Source organism: Ochotona princeps, chromosome 16 (assembly GCF_030435755.1).
Source record: "Ochotona princeps isolate mOchPri1 chromosome 16, mOchPri1.hap1, whole genome shotgun sequence".
In the NCBI taxonomy this organism is placed as follows: Eukaryota; Metazoa; Chordata; class Mammalia; order Lagomorpha; family Ochotonidae; genus Ochotona; species Ochotona princeps.
In genome coordinates, this window is record NC_080847.1 from 55,510,171 (window position 1) to 55,535,397 (window position 25,227).

General features: G+C 62.7%; 2 protein-coding genes across 7 annotated transcripts in view; one reads left to right on the plus strand and one right to left on the minus strand.

Moving 5' to 3' along the window:
- Positions 1–6,634, plus strand: part of EMC10 (ER membrane protein complex subunit 10) — a 140,661-nt gene extending 134,027 nt beyond the window's left edge. The window contains exon 8 of the mRNA XM_058674975.1: positions 6,620–6,634. The gene's annotated coding sequence lies outside the window, so the exon portion shown is untranslated. The remainder of the gene's footprint in view (positions 1–6,619) is intronic.
- Positions 1–25,227, minus strand: part of SHANK1 (SH3 and multiple ankyrin repeat domains 1) — a 40,208-nt gene that overhangs the window by 11,734 nt on the left and 3,247 nt on the right. For 3 of the 6 annotated variants that reach the window (XM_058674958.1, XM_058674956.1, XM_058674957.1), the window contains exons 4-21: positions 25,053–25,124; positions 24,320–24,428; positions 24,004–24,155; positions 23,004–23,171; positions 22,586–22,702; positions 19,093–19,170; positions 18,899–18,965; positions 18,408–18,738; positions 17,884–18,077; positions 15,406–15,519; positions 15,216–15,294; positions 8,564–8,646; positions 8,268–8,392; positions 7,532–7,667; positions 7,227–7,307; positions 6,674–6,700; positions 6,367–6,435; positions 6,030–6,148 (exon numbers count right to left, since the gene is read on the minus strand). In XM_058674958.1, coding sequence (XP_058530941.1) covers positions 6,030–6,148; positions 6,367–6,435; positions 6,674–6,700; positions 7,227–7,307; positions 7,532–7,667; positions 8,268–8,392; positions 8,564–8,646; positions 15,216–15,294; positions 15,406–15,519; positions 17,884–18,077; positions 18,408–18,738; positions 18,899–18,965; positions 19,093–19,170; positions 22,586–22,702; positions 23,004–23,171; positions 24,004–24,155; positions 24,320–24,428; positions 25,053–25,124 — 2,121 coding nt within the window. The remainder of the gene's footprint in view (positions 1–6,029; positions 6,149–6,366; positions 6,436–6,673; positions 6,701–7,226; positions 7,308–7,531; positions 7,668–8,267; positions 8,393–8,563; positions 8,647–15,215; positions 15,295–15,405; positions 15,520–17,883; positions 18,078–18,407; positions 18,739–18,898; positions 18,966–19,092; positions 19,171–22,585; positions 22,703–23,003; positions 23,172–24,003; positions 24,156–24,319; positions 24,429–25,052; positions 25,125–25,227) is intronic. The other 3 variants (XM_058674959.1, XM_058674962.1, XM_058674960.1) reach the window with 3 other exon arrangements.

A 25,227-nucleotide genomic window follows, 5' to 3' on the forward strand; every position in this document is an offset into this window, starting at 1 on the left:
CCAGGCTGCTCCGCTTCCCACCCAGCTCCCTGCTAATGTGCCTGGGAAGGCAGCATATCATAGTCCAGTGCCTGAGCCCTTGCTACCCCCATGTAGGCCAAGATGGAGTTCCTGGCCCCTGCTTTGGGCCTGGCCCAGCTCCCGCTGCTTATGGCCATTTGGGGAGCAAAGCAGTGGATGGAAGATCTCTGTCCATCCTTCTCCCTCTGTCAACCAGCCTTGAAAATAACATTTTTTAAAAGACTTATTTATTGGAAAGGCAGATTTACAGAGAGAAGGAGTTACAGAAAGATCCTCCATCTGCTGGTTTATTCCCCAAGTGACTGCAGTGGCATTCCACAGGAGCACGGCTGGGTCCTGGCTGACCCCCTGCCTGCCACGCGGCATCCCACAGGAGCACGGCTGGGTCCTGGCTGACCCCTGCTCATCCAGCTCTCTGATATTGCGCCTGAGAGCAACTGAAGATGTCTGAGTTCGTGGGCTCCCCCACTCACACGGGAGACCCAACAGCAGTTAGAGATCCAGGAGAAGCTTAAAGCTCTAGTCTTTAGTCTAAAGCAACCTTAGTCATTGCAAACATCTGTGGGGGGGTAGCTGCCTTTTGAATTTGTTGAAAGACTGGAGTGAGGAGAAGCACATGGAAGAGGTATTATTTGCACAAACTCCTCAAGGTGCGGGAGAGCCGTGTAGCAATGCAGGCTGTGAGAGCAGCGTGTGGGGAGTCCCTGAGGTCAGCACGGGCCAGGCGTGACCAAGGACAAGCAGGAAGGCACTGCACCCAAGGCCAGGGACCCATGGGGGCTCAGAAACTGGTGGTTGGCAGGGGATGGGGGCCGTCTGCAAGGTTCTGCTTTAAACTTTTTTTTATTATTATCATTAGAAAGGCAAATCTATAGAAAGAAGGAGAGACAGAGAGAAAGATCTTCCATTCACTCCCCAAGTGGCCACAACGGCCAGAGCTGAGCTGACCCGAAGCCAGGAACCTCTGCCGGGTTTCCCACACAGGTCCCAAGGCTTTCGGCCATCCTCAAGTGCTTTCCCAGGCTACAAGCAAGGAGCTGGATGGGAAGTGCAGCAGCTGGGACACGAACCAGCACCCATATGGGGCCCTGGCACTTGAAGAGGGGAGGATTAGCCCCTGAGCCGTCACACCAGGCCCAAGGTTCTGGTTTCTCACAGATCTGGGCCCCAGCATTTCCTCCCCAGAGAAACGTCCTCCCGCTCATCGCCGTCCTAACTGCCTTCACGGACGCTGGCTTGGGGCCGTCAGTTATTCGCTTGCCTGTGGCTGCCGACTCAGCACCCATTCTCCACCTGGTAGATGGCACAGCACCTACTAAGAGCCTCCCCTGCCGCTTCTCAAACCTCCCTTGCAGCTAGGTCTGACCACACGCGGGATGGGAAGTGTTGCCTGTCACTTCCTGGAAGTCTCATTCAACGTGGCATGAGAGGACAGTGAGGGACTCGTCTCTCGCCTTCTCAACGTTCAGCCCTCCTTATTCCTGTGAGCTGGCTTGCAGAGCAAGAGCTGGAGCCCCAGCATCCATCTTGGGCCCTGAGATCCCTTGGAGGCTGGGACACCCCAGAAGTTAAGAAGGGTTGTACCTCGTCATCACCATTGGGGTCTGCTGTACTTCCGGAGGATCCCTACCCCACAGCACTGAAATACAGTGAAGAACCACAGATCTTGTGGTTCCCTCATCTACATCAGAACCCAGTTCGGCTACAACCCACCCACCCCAATGTAAATTCACTCAAAGAAGAGGCCTTGTCCTTTTGATTCACCTGGACACCCTTCCAGCAGGTGCAGCACCAGCAGGTAGGATAAAGGACTTGGGATTGGCATTGTGGCAGTCAATTCAGCCATCCCCTGCAACACCGGTATCCCATATAGGCACCAGCACAAGTCCTGGCTGCTCCACTTACAGCTCCCTGTTCAGCACGTGGAAAAGCAGCAGAGGATGGCCCAAGGGCTTGGGCCCCTTGCCACCCACAGGAGATACCCAGAACAGACTCCTGCTTCCAAGCCCAGCCCAGGCCACCTCGGCCATTGGCAGAGTGAACCAGAGAACGGAAACTCTCTTCATCTCTCTCTCTGTAACCCTGTCTTTCAAATAAGCAAAGTCTTTAAACAAAAGAGTTGGAGCCTGAACAAGACACTGACCAGATGTGGGACGACCCCTGAGGGCACACAGCCCCGGTCTGGCCCCTGAGCCCTGCGGCGCAGCACAGGGCGGGTCCCAGGTGCACCTGCTCACCCTCTGCCCTCTATTTTGCTCTCTCCTCCCCTTCTCCTTAAAGCCCAAGCAAGTCCCCTGCTCTTTTTCTGCTCCTGCCGCAAGCCAATCGGAGCATGCAGTGTACCTGATGTCACCAGCTGCCAGGCAGATGACAGCTCGGCTGGAGGGATGCCTGGAGGCTGGCCTGGAGGTGGTGACCCAGTCGCCCCAGAGCCAGGGCAGGAGTCTGGAGCCTGAGGCTGGGTATCCACCCCATCTTAATCCCGATGCCCACTCCTAGGCCCATCTTTCCAGTGCATTCTCCACCAACTCTTGGAGACAGATGGAGAGAGACAGAGAGACAAAGAGGGGCTACCGAGTTCCCTGGAGAGGCAGAGTAAGGCCAGACAGTGGTGGGGGAGCTAAGGGGGCACCAAGGGTAAGGCAGTGGAGCCAACACTGCACCCAAGGAAGGACCCCAAGGAAAGCAGGGAGTGGCGGGGAGCTGGGGCCGGGGGGCGGGTGGGGGGCTTCCTGGCACGAGGCCTTTTCCATGAGGAGCAGGGTAGAGGGTGGAGGAAGGCCTGGGATTCACATACTGGCCGGCCGACAACAGGACTTGCCTCACAATATTAGCAGACAGAGTGGGGACGCTGGGGTGCACGCAGGGCTGGCCAGGTACCTCTGTGGGGTCTCTGGCTCCTATCCCAAGGGGCTCAGCATCCTTTATAAGCTTACTGAGTTCATCTCACTTCCTCCTCCTCACAACTGAGCCAGGTCAGTTTTATCCCCATTTCTATGTCCTGGAAGGGGACAGGAGAAGCCGAGTGTGAGGAAGACAGGCTCACTCCTCCAAATGGCAGCAACACCAGGGCTGAGCCTGGGCGGCCCTTGAGCCACGGCCCATGCTGCCCCCAGGTGCATCAAGCAGGGAGCTGGATCGGAAGCCGAGCAGCCACACTGGACCTGGTTTTCCATTAGGGGCTACAAGCCAACTCAGCAGCAGCAGCTGCACCCACTGTGCCACCAGCCCTATCCCCTAGCCCTATTTCATAGACCAGGAAACCAAGAGGCAGGGACATGAGGTGATGTGGCTGTGGGTCCACGTGTGTATCACAGAGTTTCCGGAGCACATCTAACCCTAGGTGGGGGGAGGGGACTTGCAGCCCCAAAAAGGAGAGTCCAGAGGAGAAGGCAAGAGAAGGAAGAAATGAGACTAGCCGGGGCTCCCCGCCCCACGCCTCTGGAGTGAACAAACGATGACCACAGGAGTGCTTCTGCCCTGGGAATGTGGGGGTGCTGATCTGCAGACAGCTTGGGACCAGAGAACAGACGCTGCAGGCCAGGAAGGAGGTGAACTCCCAAGGCACAGGTGTCTCCCACAGCAGGCAGCCATGCACCCGTCCTCCCAGGCACAGGTGGCTGTCCATTCGCACAGCCCTGTCCTGTGGCTCTGGGGACCTGCTGTGACAGCTCACACCTCGGCAAGCCAGTGTTTGCAGGGAGACTCACGCTGACCTAGCCCCTGCCTGTCCATTCGGAACCACCCACAGGGGCTGGTGTGATGCCGGGGTGGGGCGGCTGTTTGAAAAACAAAGGCATGAAGATGCCAGCCCCGGGGCTGTCTCTCCCGTTGCCAAGTTTGTGGAGGCAATGGGAGGGGGATGAAGGAAGATGGAGCCCAGAAGGAGAAACAGAAAAAAAATGTGAAGTCCAGGGAAGGCAGGGAACTTTCTAGAAGCCAGCATGATGGTCCAGCGAGGTAAGCTATATCCGCTACCCTAGGATCTCAGTTTCAGTCCTACTGTGCTTCTGATCCAGGTCCCTGCTAATGGCCCAACTACGTGGACCGCTACCACATACACGGGCAACCCGAACCAAATTCCTGGCTCCTGGATTCAGTTTGGCCCGGCCATTTGGTGACTGGTGCAGCAGATGGAAGATCTCCCTCCCTCCCTCTCTCTCACTACCCTGTCAGATTTTAAGGAAAGGAGAGGAGAGGAGAGGAGAGGAGAGGAGAGGAGAGGAGAGGAGAGGAGAGGAGAGGAGAGGAGAGGAGAGAAATGATGATTAGCGAATTCTCCGCCTTGCAAGCACCAGGATCCCATGTGGGCACCGGTTCATGTCCTGGTTGCCCCACTTCTCATCCAGCTCCCTGCTAGTGGCCTCGGAAAGCAGTGGAGGATGGACCAAAGCCTTGGGACGCTCAGGAGAACATGGGCACCCAACATGACTCTGAGATCCCTCAGTATTTCAGATTCCCCCAGAAAGTGGTGCCTAGCATGGGATTAGCACCCGCTGGCACTGCCAAGCCCTAGGAGGGGGCTTGGGAGTGCTGCCTCGGGTAAGGCTAGGAGTTGGGAGTTGTGGGTGAGAAATGGGACTCCTACTGCTGACCCCAAAGTTGTAGACTAAACCTTCCTTGGGGGTATAGGGGTGGACATACTTCAGGACCTATACACTCGCACATGGAAAAAATAAGTGTCTTAATGATCACTGCCTTTGATAGCATAGCGAGTCAAGCCACCTCCTGTGACACTGGCATCCAATACAGGCACTGGTTTAAATCCTGGCTGCTCTACTTCCCATCCAGCTTCCTGCTAAGATGCTTTAGAAAGCAGTGGAATTGGTCCAAGTATCGGGGCCCCTGCACCCAAGTGGGAGCCCCAGATGGAGCTTCAGGCTCCTGGCTTCAGTCTGGCCCAGGTGTGGCCACTGTGGCCATTTGGGAAAAAAAAAAACAAACGAACAGTGGATCAAAGATGGAGCTCTTTCTCTCCCTAATTCTGACTTTCAAATAAATAAATAAATCTTTGAAAAGCTTCTTTTTTTGTCTACCCTCCAACAACACTAAAAATCTTCTTTCCATTTAAAACACAGGTGACCAGCTCCACTAGTCCCAGCAGAAATTCCAAATACTTCCACAGCCCGAGCCACCATCCAGGGCCTCCGTGCCAGTGTGTGTCCCCCACAGAGCCATGCTCTGTCTGCTTTGAACTCAGAGCAGTCAAAGCCTGCTGTCAGCCCGTGCTAATGTGTCGCGGAGAGGCTGTGACCCCCACACGATGGCACCCCCGTTCTGCTCACTACAGCGGTGACTGTTTTGGCTTGGGTCCCGTAGTGATCTGCCGTGCCATACCTTAGGCATGGAGAAGCACCATTTTGACACAGGCGGGCCTCCACAGGAAGCCAAAGGACCTGGCTTTAGAGGAAGTGGCCCCTTGGACACGAGGTATCCAGAGGACAGGGCCTGAACAGAGATGCACCACTCAAAGCAGAGCAGGGCAGGCGATGACAGCAATGGCCCAGTCCAGCATTGCCCAGAGAGGGGACGACGGGGTCCCACAGAAAGGCCAGGAGCTGGGCTTGATGGGACATTCAGGCATTTGACCACCTAGCCACCTACTTCTCCCCTCTGCAAATGGGCTACCAGCCATGCATGACAACCAGACAAAACAATCCACCCAAAACAGCACCCAAGATGTGTCCTGGGCTCCCCCAGACAGCAGCCCCTGGTGTAGATAGGAAGTCGGCAGAGTGGGGACAGACAGCCCATGTCTTTAAAACCACCCCTGCTCTGCTGAGACACCACCCAGCCTTCCCTGAGAGCCCCGAGGCAGGGCCGAAGGAGGTGGGGACAGGGGAGCTGGCGAGCGGAGGCGCAAGGAAACAAGAGAAGTGGGGCTTGGGGTGAGAAGAGGAGGAGGCAGATGGGCAGAAAGGAGGGCGGCGTAGTGCCTGGCCAGCAGCCACTGCAGGCTACAGGGGACCGTGACGCGCGCCCCACCCACCCACCCCCAGGCTGCCTACCTCTGTGGCAAAGAAGCCTTTGGGCCGGTGTTTCCCCAGGGATGCGAGGCCACCAGGCCCAGGGCTCTCGCTGGCACTGATGGTCTGTTGAGCGGCGGCCAGGATTTCATCCAGTTTGTCTTTAGGAGAGGAGGAGAGGGGTGGGGGTCAGGATGGGGGATGGTAACAGCAAGTTAGCTGCGACCTGGGAGACGGATTTGGGACCTCCATCCTGGTGCTCGCCTCTTCCCCTGAGTCTAGCAGGCAGAACTCTGTGCGGCAGGGGTGAGGGCCACGGGGCTGGGAAAGTCAAGAGCCCACAGTAGGCTGGGGGCAGGGGTGGGCAGGGCCAGCTTACTGAGAGCCATCTGATACACGGTCCGCTTCTTCTCCATGCTGGGTACTGGTGGCGGCTGTTGCTCGTATTCTGTGGGCAAAAAACACGGATGAAACCCGGAGGTACCCTTGGGTGGTGGGGCAGAGTGGGTTCAGCCAGTGGGCATGGCCAGCAGGTGCAGGCCTGTGGGCATTGGCAGTGGGTGTGTGCACAGGTGTGAGTGGGACAGTGAGGGGCCCGGGGTGGGGTTGGGGAGGGGCGAGTCTGCTGGCAGCACTGGGAGCCGGGGTGGGGTGGGTGCCCTCCCGCCAGTCCTGTGCCCACTCACCACCACTCTTCTTCCTCCAGGGGGAGACTAGCCCGGGGGGGGAGGCAGGTAGAGGAGCCAAGAGTTAGGACGTCAGGGGGAGGTGAGGGGCCCCTCTCTGGAATGCCCGCCCCCCTCAGGGCCCTTCCCAGGCGGGGTGTGTGTGGGGGGGGGAGGGTTCGGCTGCCTGCACTGTGCCCTGGATCCTCCATGTCCCCTCGGGCCTGTCTGTGGAAGGACTAGCCTTCTTCTGTTACTGAAGTGGGGGGGGAACCTCAAGAGAGATGGAGAGCAGGGTTCAGGCGGCTGAGCCAGATACAAGAGGGAGGAGACAGCAGCCCGCAGGGGCGGGGGACACACACAGACCCCCGGGAGAGCCCCCCGACAGAGAAACGAGACACGGGAGGACGAGCCACCCTGGACACACATCACACAGGTCGCAGAGTGCGACCCGAGGACTGGGGACAGCAGGGGGACGAACCCCCTGGCCAATGACGACACTAACAAGCCCAGGGAGGGTGGCCCAGCCCCCTCCCCTCGCCCTCCTCGGCCTCCTCCCTCCCCGCGGGCTCACCCATCTCCTCCAGCTCTGAGGTCATGGACTTGGAACGCAGGGAGATGGCCGGGGGCGGGAGCCGCTTGGCCTGCTGGGGTGCTGCAAGGTGACGGGAGGCTTCAGCACCATGGAGAGCAGCCCCGGCCCCACCCGCAGAGCCGCCGGAGCAGGCGGGCAGCGCGCCAGCAGGTCAAGCCCTCCCGGCCTGGGAGAAGGGCCGGGGCAGGGGGCAGAGCGGGGTGGGGGGGCCTCCAGGGCTCGCTGAGGGTCTCTGTCTGGCCTCTCGTGGCCAGGGACGCAGTGTGGTGGGGGTAGAGGAGCACCTTTCTTGTGCACGGTGTCATCCATGTCCGGGTGCCTGGTGACCATCACCACCTTGACCATCAGCGTGTTGCCTCCCTGGCGGATCATGTTCACCACCTGGCGGTGGCCAACCTTCACCACGTTCTGCCCGTTCACCTGCGGCACAGGCGCAAGTGCGGAGGGGTTGGGCTTCTTACCCTGCATTTTCCATGGCCCTCTCTGTTGATCTATCTCCCCCTCAACCCCACCCCAGCCTGGCAAGGCCCCCTCCCCTCCCTGTAACTGCAGGCCTGAGGGCTGGGGGAACATGATCTATTCCTCTGTCTTTCTTCGTCACCCAGGGGTCTATGTGTGCACAAGAGTGCCTGTGTGTGCATGCATGAATGCGAACATGCACTCCTGTACTGCATATGTGCACATGTAGGCACGTGTGTGGACACGTCCATGATTTCCATGTGGGCATGCATGTGCGTGTGCTGTGTGTACATCCATGAGCGCGGACATGCATTGTGGTTGCGCATGTGCAGGTGTTGCGTGGGAATGCATGCGTGCAGGTGGTACACATGCGCATGGATGTTTCTGCATGCGTGTGTGTATGGACGCTCAGAGCAGCTCCTTGCCAACCCTTCAAGAGACGTTGTAAAGGCCTGTGAGGGGAACCGCTGCAGAAAGCCAGGGACGGCTGGCGGCAGCCAGGAGGCCTGGAGCCAGGCGCGCCTGGGGTTCGCCACCAGCATCGCAGGGAGGAGGACTCACCTCGATGAGGAAGTCTCCCATCCGCAGCCCCGCTCGCCATGCCACGCCGCCCTCGTCCACCGACTCGAGGTACTGCAGTGCCGGGAAGGCCGGGGTGGGTGTGAACTCCTCGATGGGGGTCTGCGCTGCAGATGGGGAGGGGCCGGCGGGGTGGGGGGGTGAAGGGGAAGGAAGGCAGAGAGGCCGAGGAGGGGATGGGGCTCAGACCCAAGTCACAGAGGCCTGACCCACGCTGAGGGCCCAGTGCCCCGGCTGGGCTCGCCTCCCCTGCCCTCGCCACCCCGGCGGCCACTCACCCTTGGCCCCCCGGAGCACGAAGCCGAAGCCCTCGCTGTCCTTCTTCTGCAGCAGGACAGTCTTCTCCTTGATGATGTAATCGCTGGCAGGGAGGGGCGTTGTGGGGAAGAAGGAATCATGAGACACAGAGTAGGGGGCCCCTCCTGCAGCTTGCTGAGCCTGGCCCCCATTCATGGCATCCCCCACACCCAGGGCCTCGCCCACAGACCCTCGTGCTCTCCCACTCACTCTGCCCTCATTCATCCATCCTCCCAGGCACCCAGCACCCAGCCATTCAGCAAGCAGGCAGCCAGTGCACTAACAAACCACCCGGCTTTGTCCCTCCACCAGGCACTTTCTGCTGTGACCTTGAGCTTGGAGCTCTAGCTTCTTGCAACTCAGTTTGCTCATCTACTGAGGGGTACAGTCACACAGCTCCTTGTGCCTTGGTGGGCATCTGCTGCAGGGGTCGCACACACACGCATGGGCATGCGCACGCAGCAGGCGCCTGGCCCATGGTTCCAGCCCAGTTGGGTTCCCTCACTGTCCTCGGCTCGACACAGAGCCAATGGGTGGACACACACCCCACAACTCACCACGGTGTCTACCACAGGCACACCCGCCCATCCCGAGGCCCCCAGCCCTGCACGACACTGCCCATTCTGGCTACTTTGAGGAAATGTCACCAAAATCCAACATGCAGGTCCCTAGTCACAGTGGCTACCTGCTTCCCCTGTGCCCAGCGGCCACACGTGGCCACAGCGGCTTCCACACCACAAGAATCATTCCCATGGCCACAGGGATCCCTTGGCCTCCACTGGGCATCTCCTGGATGGCCCTGGGATTCCCTCAATATGTGTGGCCGGTGCTGTGTGTTCAGCAAATGGCCATGATGCGTTGCCCCTGGATCCCGACCCCTGCCAGCAGACACTTCCCAGGTACACGGCAGAAACGCAGCTCTACTCCCTCCCAAGCACCCAGTCTCAGTACACGCTACAGTGCTGCCCCCGTCCCCCGTGCATGCCCCGGTGAGCCCCACGTGGGCCCTCACGTATGCCAATAATAGCCACGCGTGCTCCCCCAATTACCCACCCCCGGAGACTCAGCACGGCAGCCCTCAGCGGCGAATACTCCAGTATATTTCAGTGACGCCCCCGCACATCCCAGTATGCGCCAATAATAACTCCCCCTCACTCAGTTCTCTGTCTTCTCGCATAGCACGCCCCCTGAACACCTCCTGGCACATGCCAATGATACCCAACGTGCTCCCTGCTGCATCTGGGAACCGCCCCCCGCCCCAATGCACACACACATGCGCACCCGTGTATACTGCCATGCTAGGCCACAGGGTCCTGCAGGCTCTTCAACCCTGTCCGGCAGATTCCCTCTGCAGCTGTGTCCCTGTGCGCTGAACAGCATGTGTGTGCAATCAGAGGTCACCGCGGTCCAGCTGATACAGCCACAGCACCCCCATCTGCCTCTCCCTCCAACCACCAACCCCACCCTGGGAAGCTTGGCCATGGGCAGCGGGCCACATTGGCAGCTGGATGGAGCAAGGACAGAAAGGCTTGAAGGAAGGGAGGCTGGGTGCCGAGAAGGCGCCCCAGGGAGTGGGCAGGGCTAGTGGCGATTGGTGGTGGGTCAAAGCTGCCCGCACCCCCATCTCTGTTCCATGCCACGCCCCTCCCCCCGCCCCATGCCCTGCCTCGCCTCTCCCTTCCAGGTCTCTGGCCCCGCCCCCAGGCCCAGTCAACCGTGCCCTTCATCTCCCCTTCATCCCTCACTCCCTGCCAGCTCACTTTCCCTCGGGCAAGGCCTTCGAACCCGCCCTTCCCCCACTCCCAGCCTCTCCCCCTGCCCCAGGGAAGTCTGTTAGCTCCACAGCAGCCTCACACCCCATGCACAAGCCTCTGCCCCCTCCACTCAAATGGACATGGCTTCCCCACACATGGTCCGCCAGGACTCCAGCCTGTGCCACGTGCGCCCGCAGGATCTGGAATCCTTCCTGGCTCCCAGTCTCTGAGGAAGGTGCCTGCAGCATCTCGCGCCGTGCAGACAAGAGACTGGGGGCATGCACAGGTGAGCTGAGAGGCCCAAGGTCATACAGCAAGGCGTGTTCTTCCAGTCACCCACAGAAAACCTGCCGAGTACACACGCAGCTGCCCCACCACGTGCACCAGCAGACTTCATTCTCCTCACTCTCCACCACCAGTGCCCAGCACACAGCAGCCACGGCACAGGTCCGCTCCACTCCGCTGCCAGTGCCCAGCACACAGCAGCCACGGCCAGCCCCTGCACGGGTGTGCTCTGCTCGGCAGTCAGTGCCCAGCACACAGCGGCTGCCGTGTGTCCCCTCAGACCTTAGGACAGCTTCCCTCCACACACACGGTTTCCATTCTACAGCTGTGGAGACAGGGTCACAAAGAATCTGCTTTGGGTCATGCCAGCTGGGGGGGTGGGCATCAGAGCGAGCCAGACCCCTTCCTCCAGTGGCGGGCACACCCAGTGTGCCCCAGAGCACCCCAGAAGCCCGTGCAGCCTGCTCTCCCCCACCCACCCAAACCTGTCCCCTCTCCTCACTCCATCCAACCCACTTCCCCAGGGTGCCGTTCTCCCTTCCCGCCCCCTTGTGCCCCCGCAAGCCCCTTCCACCCCGCTTCCTCTCCTCTCCCTACTTTCGCAGCCTCAACTCACTCCACACACGCAGCCTTCACTCGCAGCTGCATCTCATTAGAGCCTCTGCATCCGCTGCTCTTCGCGCTCCCGGGCGCTGGCTCTGTGCTGCCCAAGTCCCCGCCCCCCAAACCCTCCTCGCATCCCCTGCACCCACCCCTCAGTGGCCCCCACTCTCCCAGGTTACGCGCTGTCCCTCCCCCCACTCGGCAACGTTCCCGGTCGCCCACGCGGCACCCCATTCATGTACCGGTGCGGCTACCTGCCCTGCAGGATCTAACACCACGCTCTCCCCCAGGCCATCTCCCCGCTTCCCCGGCTGGCGGCCTTGGAATGCTCAGCGCCGGCTCTCATTCCCTGGATCCCACGCGCGTACCAGGGACCGCAGCGGCCGGCGTCCACTCTCCCCACCCCCACCTGAATGTCCCTCTCGCACCCCCAGGAACCCACAGCCCAGAGCCTGCTGTATCGAACACGACGTCCTCCCTGTGTACCCAGCGCATCAGCCGGCAGCGCACACCCCCACCCCCTGCCGCTGCCAGCACAAAGTCAGCCCCCTCCCCAGACACACGCGAGTCAGCGGAGAAGGCGAGGGCAGAGCCAGTGGACCAAGGTCCCTCCAGTAGGCACAGACGCCCATGGCGGCAGGCACTGTGGCACAGGGGACCGAGACGCGCAGGGATGGGGGAGGGACGGGCCAGGCAGGGGAGAGTGGGTATTGGGAAACACAGCCGCAGTATCCTGGACAGACCCACTGCATATCCCTCTCTCTCCCTCTCTCTCTCTCTTGCACACACACACACACACACACACACACACAGCCCCCAGCCAGCCTCGCTGGGGTTTCCAGTCACACGCACAGACAGCCACAGGCACCCAGGGACAGCAGCTGGACCCTGCTACGGGGTGGGCCGTGAGCACCCCCCCGTCTCTGTCTCTCCCCTCTTTCTCTGTCTCTCTCACACACATGCCGCTGCAGACAGTCCCACAGGCGCAGCCACACGGACACACGCACCGCCGCACAGTGACACGCAGCGGAAAAAGGAGGAGAGGGGAGGCGGGGGGCGGGCTGCGTGTGTGATGGAGGGATGGCTGTGAATGGGAGACGGGGCATGAATGGGGGAACGCGCAACTCCGCGAGAAGGTGTGTGTGCGGGGAGGGACGTGAGCAGCAGAGGGACGCGGCCTTGGGTGCGCGGGCCTAGGGCCCCCTCCAACCGTGGCTCGCCTGGGGTGGGGGAGGGCTCCCCAAGGCAGCAAAACGGGGGAAGCGGGCGGTGTGTGGGGGGAAGGTTTGGGTGCTACAGCTGAGAGGGTCCTGGCGGGGGCCAAGGAGAGAGGAGGAAAACCCCCCAAGGCTGCGGTGGCGGCGGCGGTGGGGGCGCTCAGGGAGAGGGGCTCGGGCGGCGAGAAGGCTTGAGAAGAGGGGGTCCGTTTTCCGGCCTCGCCAAACAGAGGGGAGGGGAGGGGGCGCCTGGGGAGGGGGAGGAGCCTGGGGGGGCGGCGGCGGGGGAGGGTCGCCCGGCGCAGCCCCGGCCGGCCGCGCGCTGCGTTACCTGTAGATGTACCAGACGCTGCGCCGCCGGGGCCCCAGGGCCGGCCAGCTGGAGGAGAGCGCGGGGGGCGGCTGCGGCAGGGAGCCCCCGCCGCCAACGCCGCCGCCGAGCGCAGACAAAGCCATCGCCGCCGCGGCCCTGGCCCGGGTCCCGGAGCCGGCCGCCCCCGCCGCCGCCGCCGCCGCCACGTCCCCGTCCCCGCTCGGCCGAACCCCCGTGTCCGGGCCCCCAGGCCCCGCCTCATGCTGACCCGCGCCGGGAGGGGGAGGGGAGGGGGCGCGCACCCCCCCGCGGGAGGGAGGGCAGGGCCGGGGGGCTCACATGCCGGGGCTGGGGGGCGCGGGGGCGCGGGGCGCGGGGTCGGGCCGCGGCGGGAGCGCGAGGACCGCGGACGGCGCCGGCTTCGGCACCGCGGACAGCTCCGGAGGCGGGCGGGAGGCTTAACCCCTTGGCGTCCTGCGCCGGGTGGCGGAGGGGGCCGGGCAGGGGGGAGGGGAGCGCGGGGGCTCCCTTGGCGGGAGAAGGGGGAGGGGCGAGGCGCGGGGGGAGAAGGGAGGCATTTCCGGTCTGCCCCCCCCCGTTAACGCTCCTTCCCCCCCAGTCCTCCCGCGCAGGTGCAGAGCAATGGAGAGCCGGGAGAGAGGGACGCACGGCACAGGGGATGCCTCACAACCGCGTGCGGGGACGCGCGCACCAAGCCCACATTTCGATCGGGGCCGCCACGGGTGAGAGGAGGCCCCTGGAGGGTCCACCCAGCCCACAGCCCCCTGCCCCCAGCCCCCCGCCTCCGCACGCCACGCACCCCAACACAGCCTGGAAGGGCCGGGGAGGGAGGGAGGCCCAGACAGGCCAGCGGGCGTTCGGAGGGCCCTGCAGCGGAGACGTACCCCCACCTCCCTGCGGCTGCCCCCCACCTCCCCGGGGGTGCAGGGACCAGGCCAGCCAGCGGGAGGAGGCATGGGTGCTGGGGCAGCCAGGGTGAGGGAGGGAGTGGGGAGGGGGGTAGGGGGCAGCAGGAGGCCAGACAGCAAGCAAGCAAGGTGGTGGTGGGGGGGAAGCTGAGCGCAACCGGAACCGCTCCCCCCCCAATCCAGGTGTCACAGCAAGAGACTACCCCAGCCCTCCACGGCAGACCACAGCCACGAAGAGACCCCCGAGAGCCACGGATCAACACGAGAAGCCACAGCTAGGCGGGCAGGGCAGCTGAGGAGCCCCCGCTACTCACCTGAGCCCAGAGCCTGGATGCGCCAGGTGAACTCCAACAGCGATCAAAGCACCTCGGACCCTCAGGGCACAGGGTGGAACCCCTGCCCTTCCACCCCGCCCCTGGCCCTCTCCCACAACAGCCCTCCCGCCCCCCTCCAGTGGCCAGAACACACACACACAGGTTTGGACACATTTAATGCAAGGAGGAGGAGGAGGCTACGGATGAACAAGACCTTCCCTGGAGTGGGGGTGGGGCGGGGCAGTGGTCATCGCTCAGACAGCACAGTCCGACCCTCTCTCCCCCCCCAGCCCTCCACAGCTCTTTCCTGCTGGAGGCCCTTCACCCTGGAATCCTCCCCTTCCCTCCTGGACATCCATGGTCCTGAATTCAGATCAGTCAGACAAATGCAAACGCATGCACCCCTGCACCCCTGCACCCGCACACAGCGACAGACATGCACAGAGACACCCCTGCCCCCGCCTGTACAAGTGAGCTGACACACGGACACTTCTGGTCACGCTGACCCACAGAACCGCATCAGTCATAGCCACACATTGAGCAGGTGTCTACCTAGGGGCCGCCTTAGGGAGACCCCACTCAGCCCCCCTCTGCACCCCACTCCACCCCCCACCCGGGTCCTCCCCATCCTGATCCTGCCCCTCTCACCGCCCTAGGCCAATCCCATTCATCAAGCTTCCAAAGCCAGCAGCCAGGGAGGGAGGGGAGAGTGCTCCCTGCCCACCAAAGGGCCCTGCTCCCCCTCCCGCCCCCACATGCCCCACGGCATGCCAGTCACAGCTGTGGGACACACACGCTTCTGCTACTGTATGGGACTGCACGGGGATGGGCCACTTGGGGCCACATGGCCGCCAGCAGCTAGACACATCCTGGCCTTACCCCTATAGGTTCTCCAGCTCCTCTCCAGCAGCCAGCCAGACGCACCCTGGCCCTACTCCTACAGGGTCTGCAGCTCCTCCCTTCCAGCACACCCTGCCCTAGCCCTGGAGGTCTGCAACTCCTCTCCCCTCCCCAGCCGGGCTGTCTGCAGTGGCTGCCATGGACGGTTCCAGGTGAGGCTGCACAGCCCCAGGCTTGCTCTGCCTTCTGCCCCACCCCAAGAAGCGGGTTTTGAAGCGGCTGATGAGACCAGAGGCTCGGAGGAATAGGAAAGAAAACACAGGAGAGTGGGCTTGGCGGAGGAGACCGGGCAGGGGTCCAGGACGGCAGGGCATTTACCTGGGGGCGTCGAAGCTGTCATAGGAGCCCACGGTGTAGTGCCGGAAGAGCCTCTTGGCTTTGTCGCTGCGGCTTTCTGCTGTTGGGGGGAGGGGGCCTGACCTTGAGCCCTTGTTTCCAAAACCACCAGTCCAGCCATCCCATCCTCCTGCCAGCACCCCACTTCGTGCCCCTCAAGGCCCATCTTCACCTTGCTTGCCCTCCTGTGAGCGGTTGGCCACTTCCTCCAGGCAGTCCGAGGGGAACCAGCCGACGCGACCTTTGACCTGCCCCTCCCAGAAGCCTCCTTCTCCGATGCTGAGCACTGGGGGGTACAGAGGTGCAGCATTGTCTCCGTGGAGCCCCCACCCTGACTTCCCAGGGCTCCCAGCCCTGGGGCACCCCTGGGACATGCCTGAGGAGTGAGAAGGAAGCTGGCAGGGGACGCGCAGCCAGGGCGTGTGCAAGCAGCTGTGTTCTTTCCTCGGGGCTGGGGGAAGGGGTGTGTCCTGTCCCTGACACGCACCTCCCAGGGTGTGTGGGGGGTTCATGACAGATCAGTATCACCCCTCCTCAGGTCTACCATTCTCCCTAAACCGTTTTCAGGTTAAGCTGTACCCCACCCCACCCCCTTACCTCTGCCCTACCAGCTCCCAAAGTTCCCCTGCCACCTAATCCTGGTTCATTTGCTCCCTTGAGCCCCTCCCCTGGCTCAAGGATGGGGAGTCCAACCCCCCACCTGTGTCTGCTCCCCTGCTCCATGTCAGCCATTTAGCAAGTCGCATGTTTCAGCCAGAGGTGGACGACAGGGATAGCTGGTGTTTATCCAGCCCTGTCCTTGGCACAGGGTGTGTGGAGAGAGGGTGGGCACTCTCATTACCTCCATTATACAGATGGTAAAACCAAGACACAGAGAGCCAAGGCCATTTGCTCGCAGTCACAGGGCTGGGAGCAGGCGAGCCCAGGTTGGCAGGCAGCCCAAGCTGTTTCCAGACCATTCCCTACCCCAGGGCGGTCCTGAAGGCGTGGATGTCTCCTTCCCACGCTTCCCCTGCCTGCTCCATCCTCATGCCCCGCCAGGGAGGCACCTGCAGCTGAGGCTGACACAGAAAAGTCCCCATGCTGGAGGTGGCTGAAGCCACCCACGGGGTGCTTCCCACTGGGTCTGGGAAGGAGTTCTAGGCCAAGGCCTGGGTGCGTGGCGGTCTCTGCCACACCCGGCTGTGCTCACTGGTCGGGAGCCCACTGGACACACGCTGAGTGGGTGCCGCTCAGAGAAGTCAGGTCCCAGGACGTCACCGCCCAGCACAGCTCTGCCTTCAGGGACCTTTCCGGCTGGCAGTAAGTGGAGGTGTGACCAGGCCAGGCCATCCGCAGAGCATCAGCTAGGCAGAGGGGTGCCTGGAAGGGATGCCACCTGGATCAACACCTAAGGTTCCCAGGCACCAAAAGCAAGAAGGGGTTTTCCTGGCAGAAGGGACAGCAGGCATGGGAACCTGGGATGTGGGGGCGCCAAGAGGATGAGGTGGAGATGAGAGCGGACGGGTCACTGGGCAGGTGGGGGAGTGACAGCCAGCAGGTGGAGTGACAGTGGGCATTTGGGGGCAGGTGGAGGTGAGAACAGGCAGGTAGGGGCAGGTGGAGTAAGAGTGGGTAGGTGGGATAGGTGGAGGTGAGAGCCAGCAGGTGGAGTGACAGCAGGCAGGTGGGGGCTGGTGGAGGTGAGAGTGCCATTTGGGGGCTTGATTCTGGGCGCAAGTGGCAGTGTGGAGGTGCGGCCCTTTTAACAGAAGGATGGCAGGACAGTAGGTCAGGGTGTCCCCTGACCATGTGACAGCGCTGGGTTCATGGCGTGTAGGGACCCCATGGCCTCAGTGCCCCCCGAACCTGTATCTCCCTCTCCAGGGGTGAGCAGCCAGGCCACAGATCTATGCTTGGCTCCCATGCTGAGTTCCTGCACATGGTTATCCTGTTTGCTCACTCAGTCCCTCCCTCAGCAAATGTGCAATTGGGCCCCGGGGGGGACACAGAAACCTAAACCTTTGCTTGCAACCCTGAAGTAGCCCTTCAAGCCTCTCCCCCAAGCTAGGTGCCCCCATCGCACCTTCTCTCCTCTAGGTGCCAGCTGTAGGGCTGCTGGTGGCAGGACACCTGGCCCTCGGAAGCCGGCAGGGGCCAGTGGCTTCCCTAACGGGCTCCTCTACAAACCAGGTCGCCAAGGCCCAGAGAAGCCATGCGCCTGGGGCCACCTTGCCAAGTAGTGGTGCCCAAGGTAGAAACCTGGCCGGCCCCTCTTCCGGGCAGCTGGACTCTGGTAAGGACCCCTCCTTCTGGCTTCCCATTAGCTACGAGGCCCCATGCCAGAAGGCACCCCTCTGTCCACAGCCCCCCCGGGGTAACCCCTTGGAGGCTCAGGACCTGGTTTCCCAGAGAGCTGAACCCTCATGGCAGGTGGCAGAGCTTTCACCGAGCCCGGAGGAGGTGCCTGGGCTCCACCGAGTTGCCCAGTGGGGTCCATGATCCCCATTCCCCGCCCCGGGAAGGCCCACAGGGGGCTCCTGAGCCCACGCAGGTGCAATGTGCCCTCCACGGCCAGCTCTTCGGCAGGTGCACCCAGGCAAAGGAGAGCGGTTACTCCACCCGCTTCGTCTGCGCCCTGCCCACGCCGGTCACGCTCCGCCCAGATTACCTTTGATCTTCTCGCCCTTGCTCAGTGAGATCTCTCCCTCGCCTTGGGCCTGGTACGACTTCACAGCCATGAAGGAGCGTCCGGGCACCGCCGAGTACAGCTTCCGCCGCCTCCCACGGCTGCCCAGGGAGCCCCCAGGGCCCCCGGAGCCGCCGGTGCCCCCGGCCGGGCCTTCCCGGGGAGTCCCGCTGGAGCTGTGTACATAGAGGGCGTGAGAGGCTGGAGGCGCCTCCGAGAGAACGGGGTGGGGGTGTCCTGCCTGCCTGGCTGCTCCCCCAGTCCCTTCCACCGCCTCCCTGGTCCAGCTTCCAGGAGCTGAGCTGGGCCTGTGTGATCTCCTGGATCCCGCTGGGCAGGCTCCAGTTCCTGCACCCTGCTGTCCCCGACCCCCTTCCTTTGCCTCAGGCCAGGCCTGGATGGACCCCACTCCTCCCTCCCCTCCCACCTCAGCCAGTCTTCAGGGATCCATTCCCTGAGCACTGGGGGATCTGGTCAAGGTTAGGGTGCTGGTGAGCCGGCCTCACCTGGGCCGCCCCCGGGGCTGCCTCTTGGCTTCCTCAGGGTGCCTTCCTCGGGACGGGGAGCGGGCTCGGGCACCACGAGGGCTGCTGGCGCTCCGGAGGGTCCCACTGCTGAGCTTGGTGCTGGGGGCTGAGGGCTGCGCTGGGCCCTGGGGTCCCGGGGCTGGACCGGGGGCCGCCGAAGACGAGGTCCCCGGGGCTGAGAACACCATCCAGTCGGGCAGCGCCATGCTGGTGTCGCTGTTGGCCCGTAGCAGGGCCGGGGGCACTGTCAGCCCTGCGCCTGGGGGGCCCCGCCGCCGGGCTGCGTACTTGGGGGACTCCTGGAAGGGTACTGGGAGGCCAGAGAGGAAGATGGGGAGGCAGGAAGGAGAGAGGCAGAGATGAGAGGGGAGCCTGGGATCTGGGTTGGCTCCCATCCTGCACCACCCCTCCAGCCCCAACTGCCCCCTGGACACCGCCCCCACCCCGCCTTGCCCAGCTCCTGTGCTCACCCACGTCCTGTTCTCGGTGATTTCGGATCAACTCCCCCAACTCAAAATTTCCAGCAATCACGGCCACCTGAAGGCAGAGGGGACAGGGAGCTTTGGGTGGAGGGTGTGTGTGCGTGCCTGGAAACCCTGGGTCCTCCTCACCCCACACCTCCGCCCTGCCTCCTGCCATGTCCCCTCCCAGCCCAGACCCAGACCTGGAAGGGAGTCTGCCCGCTATTGTTCTTCACGTCCTTGTTGGCCCCTCTGTAGAGCAAGATCCGGGCGCAGGTCTCCTGTGGTGGCACAGAACATGGGAAGGAGCCCCGGGTCAGTGTGCCGAGGGAGCTGGGAGGACACACCCTGGGGCTCCGGGACGGGGCGTGCAGAAAACTTAGATATCATAAGTGAGGCCGGAAGACTGTGGCTGTACAGGTGCAATGATAAGAGCTGCTAGAGCGGAGGTCATGTGACAGGGCGTTAGGAGTTGAGGTCCCCTTGGGTGCTGGGGACATGGGGGCCCTGAGGGTATGGAGCGGCATTCCTGCTTCCCACCGCTAGAGGGCACTGCCGCAGCCCTCCGCTGGGAGCTGACCACTAAGGGTGCTTCCTCCCACCCCTTGGGGGGCGGTCACCCCAGCCCCCGAGGGGCAGTGCACACTACACGGGCAAAACCCCACAAGATCCACGAGATGGCAGCGACTTCTGGGCACCCAGAGGACCTGGGTCCTTACACTGGCATGCACACATACACACACACACGGATACTCCAGGCACCCACGTATGGACCAGGTCAGTCCCACAGCAAAACCTCAGCCCTGTCACTCTGGGGCCCCCAGCTCCATGCCCCTGCACGGACATCACTGCTGGACTAGACCCTTAGATCTCAGATGCCCACCCAGCATGGCCTGGCCTTCACCCATCTTTGCAGGCATCTTTGCCTCCTGTCCTGGTTCCGACGCTGGGCTCTGCCTTCCTCTGTAGGATATGCTCCAGGTCCTGCAGCTCAGCCTCCTCCCTCCCTCCCTCTGCACAGCTCGCTCACCCCTGTGCCATTTGTTTCATCTTCCATGCCATTTCTCTCTGGCACGTCTACCTGCAAGTGCCCAAGAGAGGTGTTGAGGGTGGGGATGAGGCCTGAGGCTCCAGACATCAGGAAAGCGCCTGGCGCCTTAAGAAGGAAACAATTTAGGGGTGTCCTCCCTGCTTACAGGCCCCCAGTTCAACCCACTGTAGCCCCCTCTTCTGACTCTGAGCATGCTAGCAGGTACCAGGCACTGGCTCCATCCCACCTGTACAGGACAGGCACAGAATGGAGCTCCACATGCCACCCAGCTAGGATACAGACCGGGCTTTGCACACCCTGCGCTCCCTATGGGGCGCCTCTGATGACCAGGGTCCTTAACACTGAACAGCAGAGTGGGCATGTGTGTGCCGCCACGTGCACCTGCTGTTGCCCTGGCAACGCAGTTTACTTCTGCTTTTGCATATGTGCCCGCGGACACACACACACACCCCACAGCAGGGTTCCCCGCTCCCCAGCTCTGCACCCACCTCTCCCCTCCCTGGGCGTCTGTAGAGCCCCGTGCGGCTGCCGCCCTCACACCTGCCTTGTATATTGCCAGTGTTTGTTTACACGTCTGTCTCTCTCTCCTGCCAGACTGCCAGCTCCCCCCTCCCCCCCGACTCCACTCTCCCCAGGGCGGGCGCTGACTCCGAGTCCCACTCGTATTGGGCACTGAGCGCACAGTAGGTGCTTCAGAAAGGATGAGAAAGTGGAGTTGAGTCCGACCACATTCAGTCACTGAGTCGTTCAAGCTGCTGAAGCCAGCACGCACCCGCTCAATGTGCATGCTCAGGTACCTGGTGGAAATCCAGGGACAGCTGATCAGCCATTCATTCACTCATCCATACCTTCAACAAGATGGATCCAGACCTACCTACTGTGTCCGTATAGAGGAGTCTGTAAGACGCCCCCGCCCCAGCCTTGAGGCACTCACAGCCTGGACATGGGCCTGGCTTTGTTACAAGTAAGACAGGTGCGCCAGGAAGTCAGGAATGGACAGAAGGAGAGGTGAGCTGACCCTGCCACTCCGCGTCCCGGGGCAGCTGGACAAGGCTGGCGTGGGGGCACCCACCGAGAGGCACAGACAAGCACCGAGCCAGCTCCCTGCTGCTGTGCCTGGGAAGGCAGCGGAGCAAGGCCAGTGCCTGGCCCTGCAGCCACATGACCCCAGGGAAGCTCCTGGCTCCTGCCCTGATGAGCTGTGCCACTTGGGGAGTGAACCAGGTGGGACAGGGCAGATCTCTGTCCCTCGGCCTTTCAACTAAATAAACATATCTTAAAAAAAAAAAAAAAAAAAAACAACCAAACCAAAAAAGATTACAATGTAGCCAAGGAGCTGGTGGAAGGTGGGGGGTGCTGGGCAGGTTGAACACGCCTTTCCTGCTGCAGGCACTCTGCTTCTGTTCATTTCACAGATCCCGGGAGAGGGGACACCAACGGTGCCTGCCCTGTGGCTGTCTCCGGCTCAGGTGAGCAATGCTGACTCTTTCTCCTGCCCAGCCCAAGGCAATGGCAGAGATGGCCATCATGGCCACCTCCCACTGCAGGAGGATGAACCTGGTGGGGTGGGGTGGTGAGGGCCTGAACGGTGAGGTCTGGGGCTTCTACTCTCTGGGGACTGGCAGCAGCAGCAGTGCTGGGGTGGGTGGTGCCAGCACCCAGCCCTCCCTGGGCGCCTCTCTGAGCTTGCTGCCACCAGGCGCGCGTGGCGCCCGGCCAGCTCCTTGGCACTGCAAGTTCCCAGGAGGCAGAAGGGGGCCTTCCGGGAAGAGGGCGGCTGACGCGTCCCTGGAGCAGCCTTCAAGGGCACAGCACGGAGACCCAGGTTGGGGTCACCTGCCACTGTAGGGGTTACAGAAGTCCTGGCCCTGCCGACGGCTCAGCTCCGGCGGCTCAGGAGAGCCCTCCTGCCTGTTCCTGCCCACCCCTGCCTCCTAGAGAACCCCTGCTTGCCACCCATTCAGGCTCCTGGCTAAAGTGCCAGCTGATGGGGGAAGCCCTGCCCAGCTCTGGTCCTTTTCAGGGGCTGTGCCCTCTCTCTTCCCGGTGGCCGCAGCTGATGGCTGCCTGAATGGACGGGAGTTCCCACAGGCAGGGGCTGCTCTGCACTAAGGGCAGGGATGGCGGCTACCCTGGCTCACCCTTGGGCCCCAGCACCCAGCCCTGGGCCTCACCCCAGGGAAGGGGTTCAGTGGGCATCTGTGGGATTGTAGGATGGATGAAGGGAGGAAGGAGGAGAGATGGAGGGAGGGAAAACGGGGCAGTGAAGAAGCAAGGGTCAGAGCAGGCGCTTAGCGCAGGGCAGGCGGTTGGGCGTGGGTAGTGAGGGCGGGCATGGGCTGAGGGCGTGGGGCTGGGCTTTGGGATAGGCAATGGGTGGTGGACAGGGGCAGCAAGTGTGAGCTGGGCTTTGGAATGGGCAGTGGGTGGTGGACAGGGGCAGCAGGCATGGGCTGGGCTTTGGGTTGGGTAGTGGGTGGTGGGCGTGGGCTGGGCTTTGGGTTGGGTGGAGCGGCAGGTGTGAGCTGGGCTTTGGGATGGGCAGTAGGTGGTGGGCAGGGGCAGCAGGCGCGGGCTGCGCTTTAGGATGGATAGTGGGTGGTGTGGGTGGGGCAGCAGGCGCGGACTGGGTTTGGGGGGCCAACCTTGTTGTAGAGGGCACAAATGTGCAAGGCTGTGTTCCCAGAGGCGTTCTGGGCTCCAGGCTCCGCCCCATAGAATAGCAGGTGTTCCAGGTGCTGGGAGTGGCCGTGCTGGCAGGCCTGTTGGGGGCAGAGGGAAGGAGCTGCGTCACAGCCACCCCCTGGCATCTGCCCAGGTCCACCCCCAGCCACCCAGGAAGCAGCACCCTGCTGCTTCTTCCCCTCCTCTTTGGGGCCCTGTTTGCTGCTCTTGAGGTGATGGGGTGGGCAGGCACCAGCCCAAACACCCATCACTCAGAGGCCCAGGCAGGCCCCAAAGAAGCCCATGCCCCCCACCTGTGTCTGCACCCCCCACCGTCACCATGCCCCACCTTTGGGACCCAGCTGCCCCCCGCCCCACCGTGCGGATAGGCCGGGGTACCTGGTGGATCTCCTGCCAGCCATTCTCGTCGGCCACCCCCAGCTGGGCCCTGTTGTACAGCAGCAGCTCGCAGCAGCGGGGGTCCCCCCCAACCATAGCCGTGTGGAACAGAGGAGTCAGTCCCCGGCGGTCCTTGTAGTTGGGGGAGCCCCCGAGGTCCAGAAGTGCCTAGGATGTACGCAGGGGGACAGAAGGAGAAGGAGTGGGAAGAGAGGATGCTGCCATTAAATGCTGCCCGGGGACCTCGCCAGCCCATGGGCACCTGCTTTTCCAGGGCGCCCTTGTGCTGGGCCCTCAGCTCCCTGCTATGGCAAGGGGCTACAGAGAGCTCTCCGGCTCTGACCGCCTGCCCAGCCTCCCTGCCCACCCCCACCGCCATGGAGCCCTGGGATGAGTCACAGAAAAGTCTGCCCAGCCTGCAGATGGCTGCGGGGGACCAGCCTGAGAGTGGCATGTGGATGCAGGCAGGTACTCCTGCCGCTGACGTTAGGAACAGAAACCTGAAGACAGGGCAGGGAAGGGAGCCCAAGAGAGGGCACTTGGGTGACGGTGTGTCGGGGCCCAGCCTCGCTGGGGCTGGAAGCTCAAGGGGCAAGGATAGGGGCCCCCATCCAAGGGCCAGCCCTGGGCAGCACTGAGCACGCCCAGTGCCATCTGTCAGTGTCCCCAGTGGCCTTACAAATGTATGGCCAGCTTGGAGGCCACATGTGCTGCCAGCCCCAGTGCATGCACCTGCCAGCCCGGAGATAGGAAGCTTCCATCTTTGGGGGTTTTCACAGCACCATGGAACCCATGGCCACCAGGTTGGACAAGGGTCGAGGGGCAGTTGGCTTAGAGTCCCAGGTTCCGCCTGAGCCCACGTGCCTGCTGTGGGGTCAGCTGGACACCAGGGGGCAGTGCTGCTGGAGCAGAAACGGGGGAACTGGGCTGGATGAAGAACTAAGCCTCAGGGAGGGAGGGAAAGGAGGATGTGGAGGTGGGTGGCGCCTGGCAGCCTCACCGTGAGCGCCAGGCAGTGGCGGGCACATGCGGCCTTGTGCAGCGCTGTCATGCCATCCCGGGCCCGGAAGTCGATGTGCGCCCCGCCCAGGCACAGAGTTCGAATCACCTCCACAGAACCTTCAGTCTGGGCCGCCAGTGTCAAGGGAGTCTCTGGGGATGGGAAACGCAAGTGATCCACCAGGTCCTTCAAGTCCCAGGACCCACACCTGCCACGACCCCAGACCCTGTGACCTTGCTATGGCAAAGGACACGGGGCAGGGGTGGGACGCATCTGGAAGCAGCTGCTCCCTGGGTCTGCAGGCCGCTCCCCCTACCTCCTGAGTCCGAGTCATGGTAATTGGGGTCCAGCCCCTTGTCCAACAGCCTTGCCACCTTGTCGGATGTCCCAAGCTGCACATATTCTAGGAACTTCTTCAACCCCGTCTAAACCATGTACAGAGAGAGACAGAGAAGACAGGGGTGAAGGGGCTAGGGCGCAGCAAGCCAGAGGGCTCAGGAGACCGTGGCCAGGAGCAGCGGGGTTCATGCAGACGCCACCCCAGGTACCGGGGCCAGCGTGGCCCCCTGGTCACCCATAGCAAGCTTGCTAAAGACAGCTACATACAGCCCCTTTGCTGTATGATCCTGGTGGGGTGGGGGCGGAGGGAGAGGAGGCGTGTGTTTCACACCCGCATGACTCAGCCAGGACTGGCCACGCGGCACGTGTGGCAGTGTGGTGGGGAGAGAAGGCAGCAGAGAAGGGAGACTCGGCCCAAGGAACCTCTTTGACTGACTCCCAGTTCTCAAGGGGAGGCCCAGAGGTCAAGAACACTCGCACAGGTTCGGCTGGGAGACTCAGCCCACCCGCAGGCTGGGCAGGTGCAGGCTGCCCAGGGATGAGGTCTTTGGGCTTAGGGCAGGAACGGGAGGCCAGAGCCGAAGGCCCACTGTTGTGGCAGAGAAGGAGCCTCAGGTACACAGGCGGAGGGACGGGCAGGGCCCGGGCGAGGGTGCAGCTGAGGGACCGAGGGCCCTGGTGGCGCTGGGGAGCGTGCGTAGGGCCCTCACCTTGGTGTGCAACTTGGCCAGCTGCTTCTCATCCAGGTTGGTCTGCTTGTACACTCGAGTCTTGTACCGAAACTGAGGCCAGGGGTTGGGGTGGGAGGAGACACAAAGCGGGGGGGGGGGGTCAGAACCAGGAACCCTGGGGGGCAGTGGGAAGGGTCAGAGTCGCTTCCGGTGG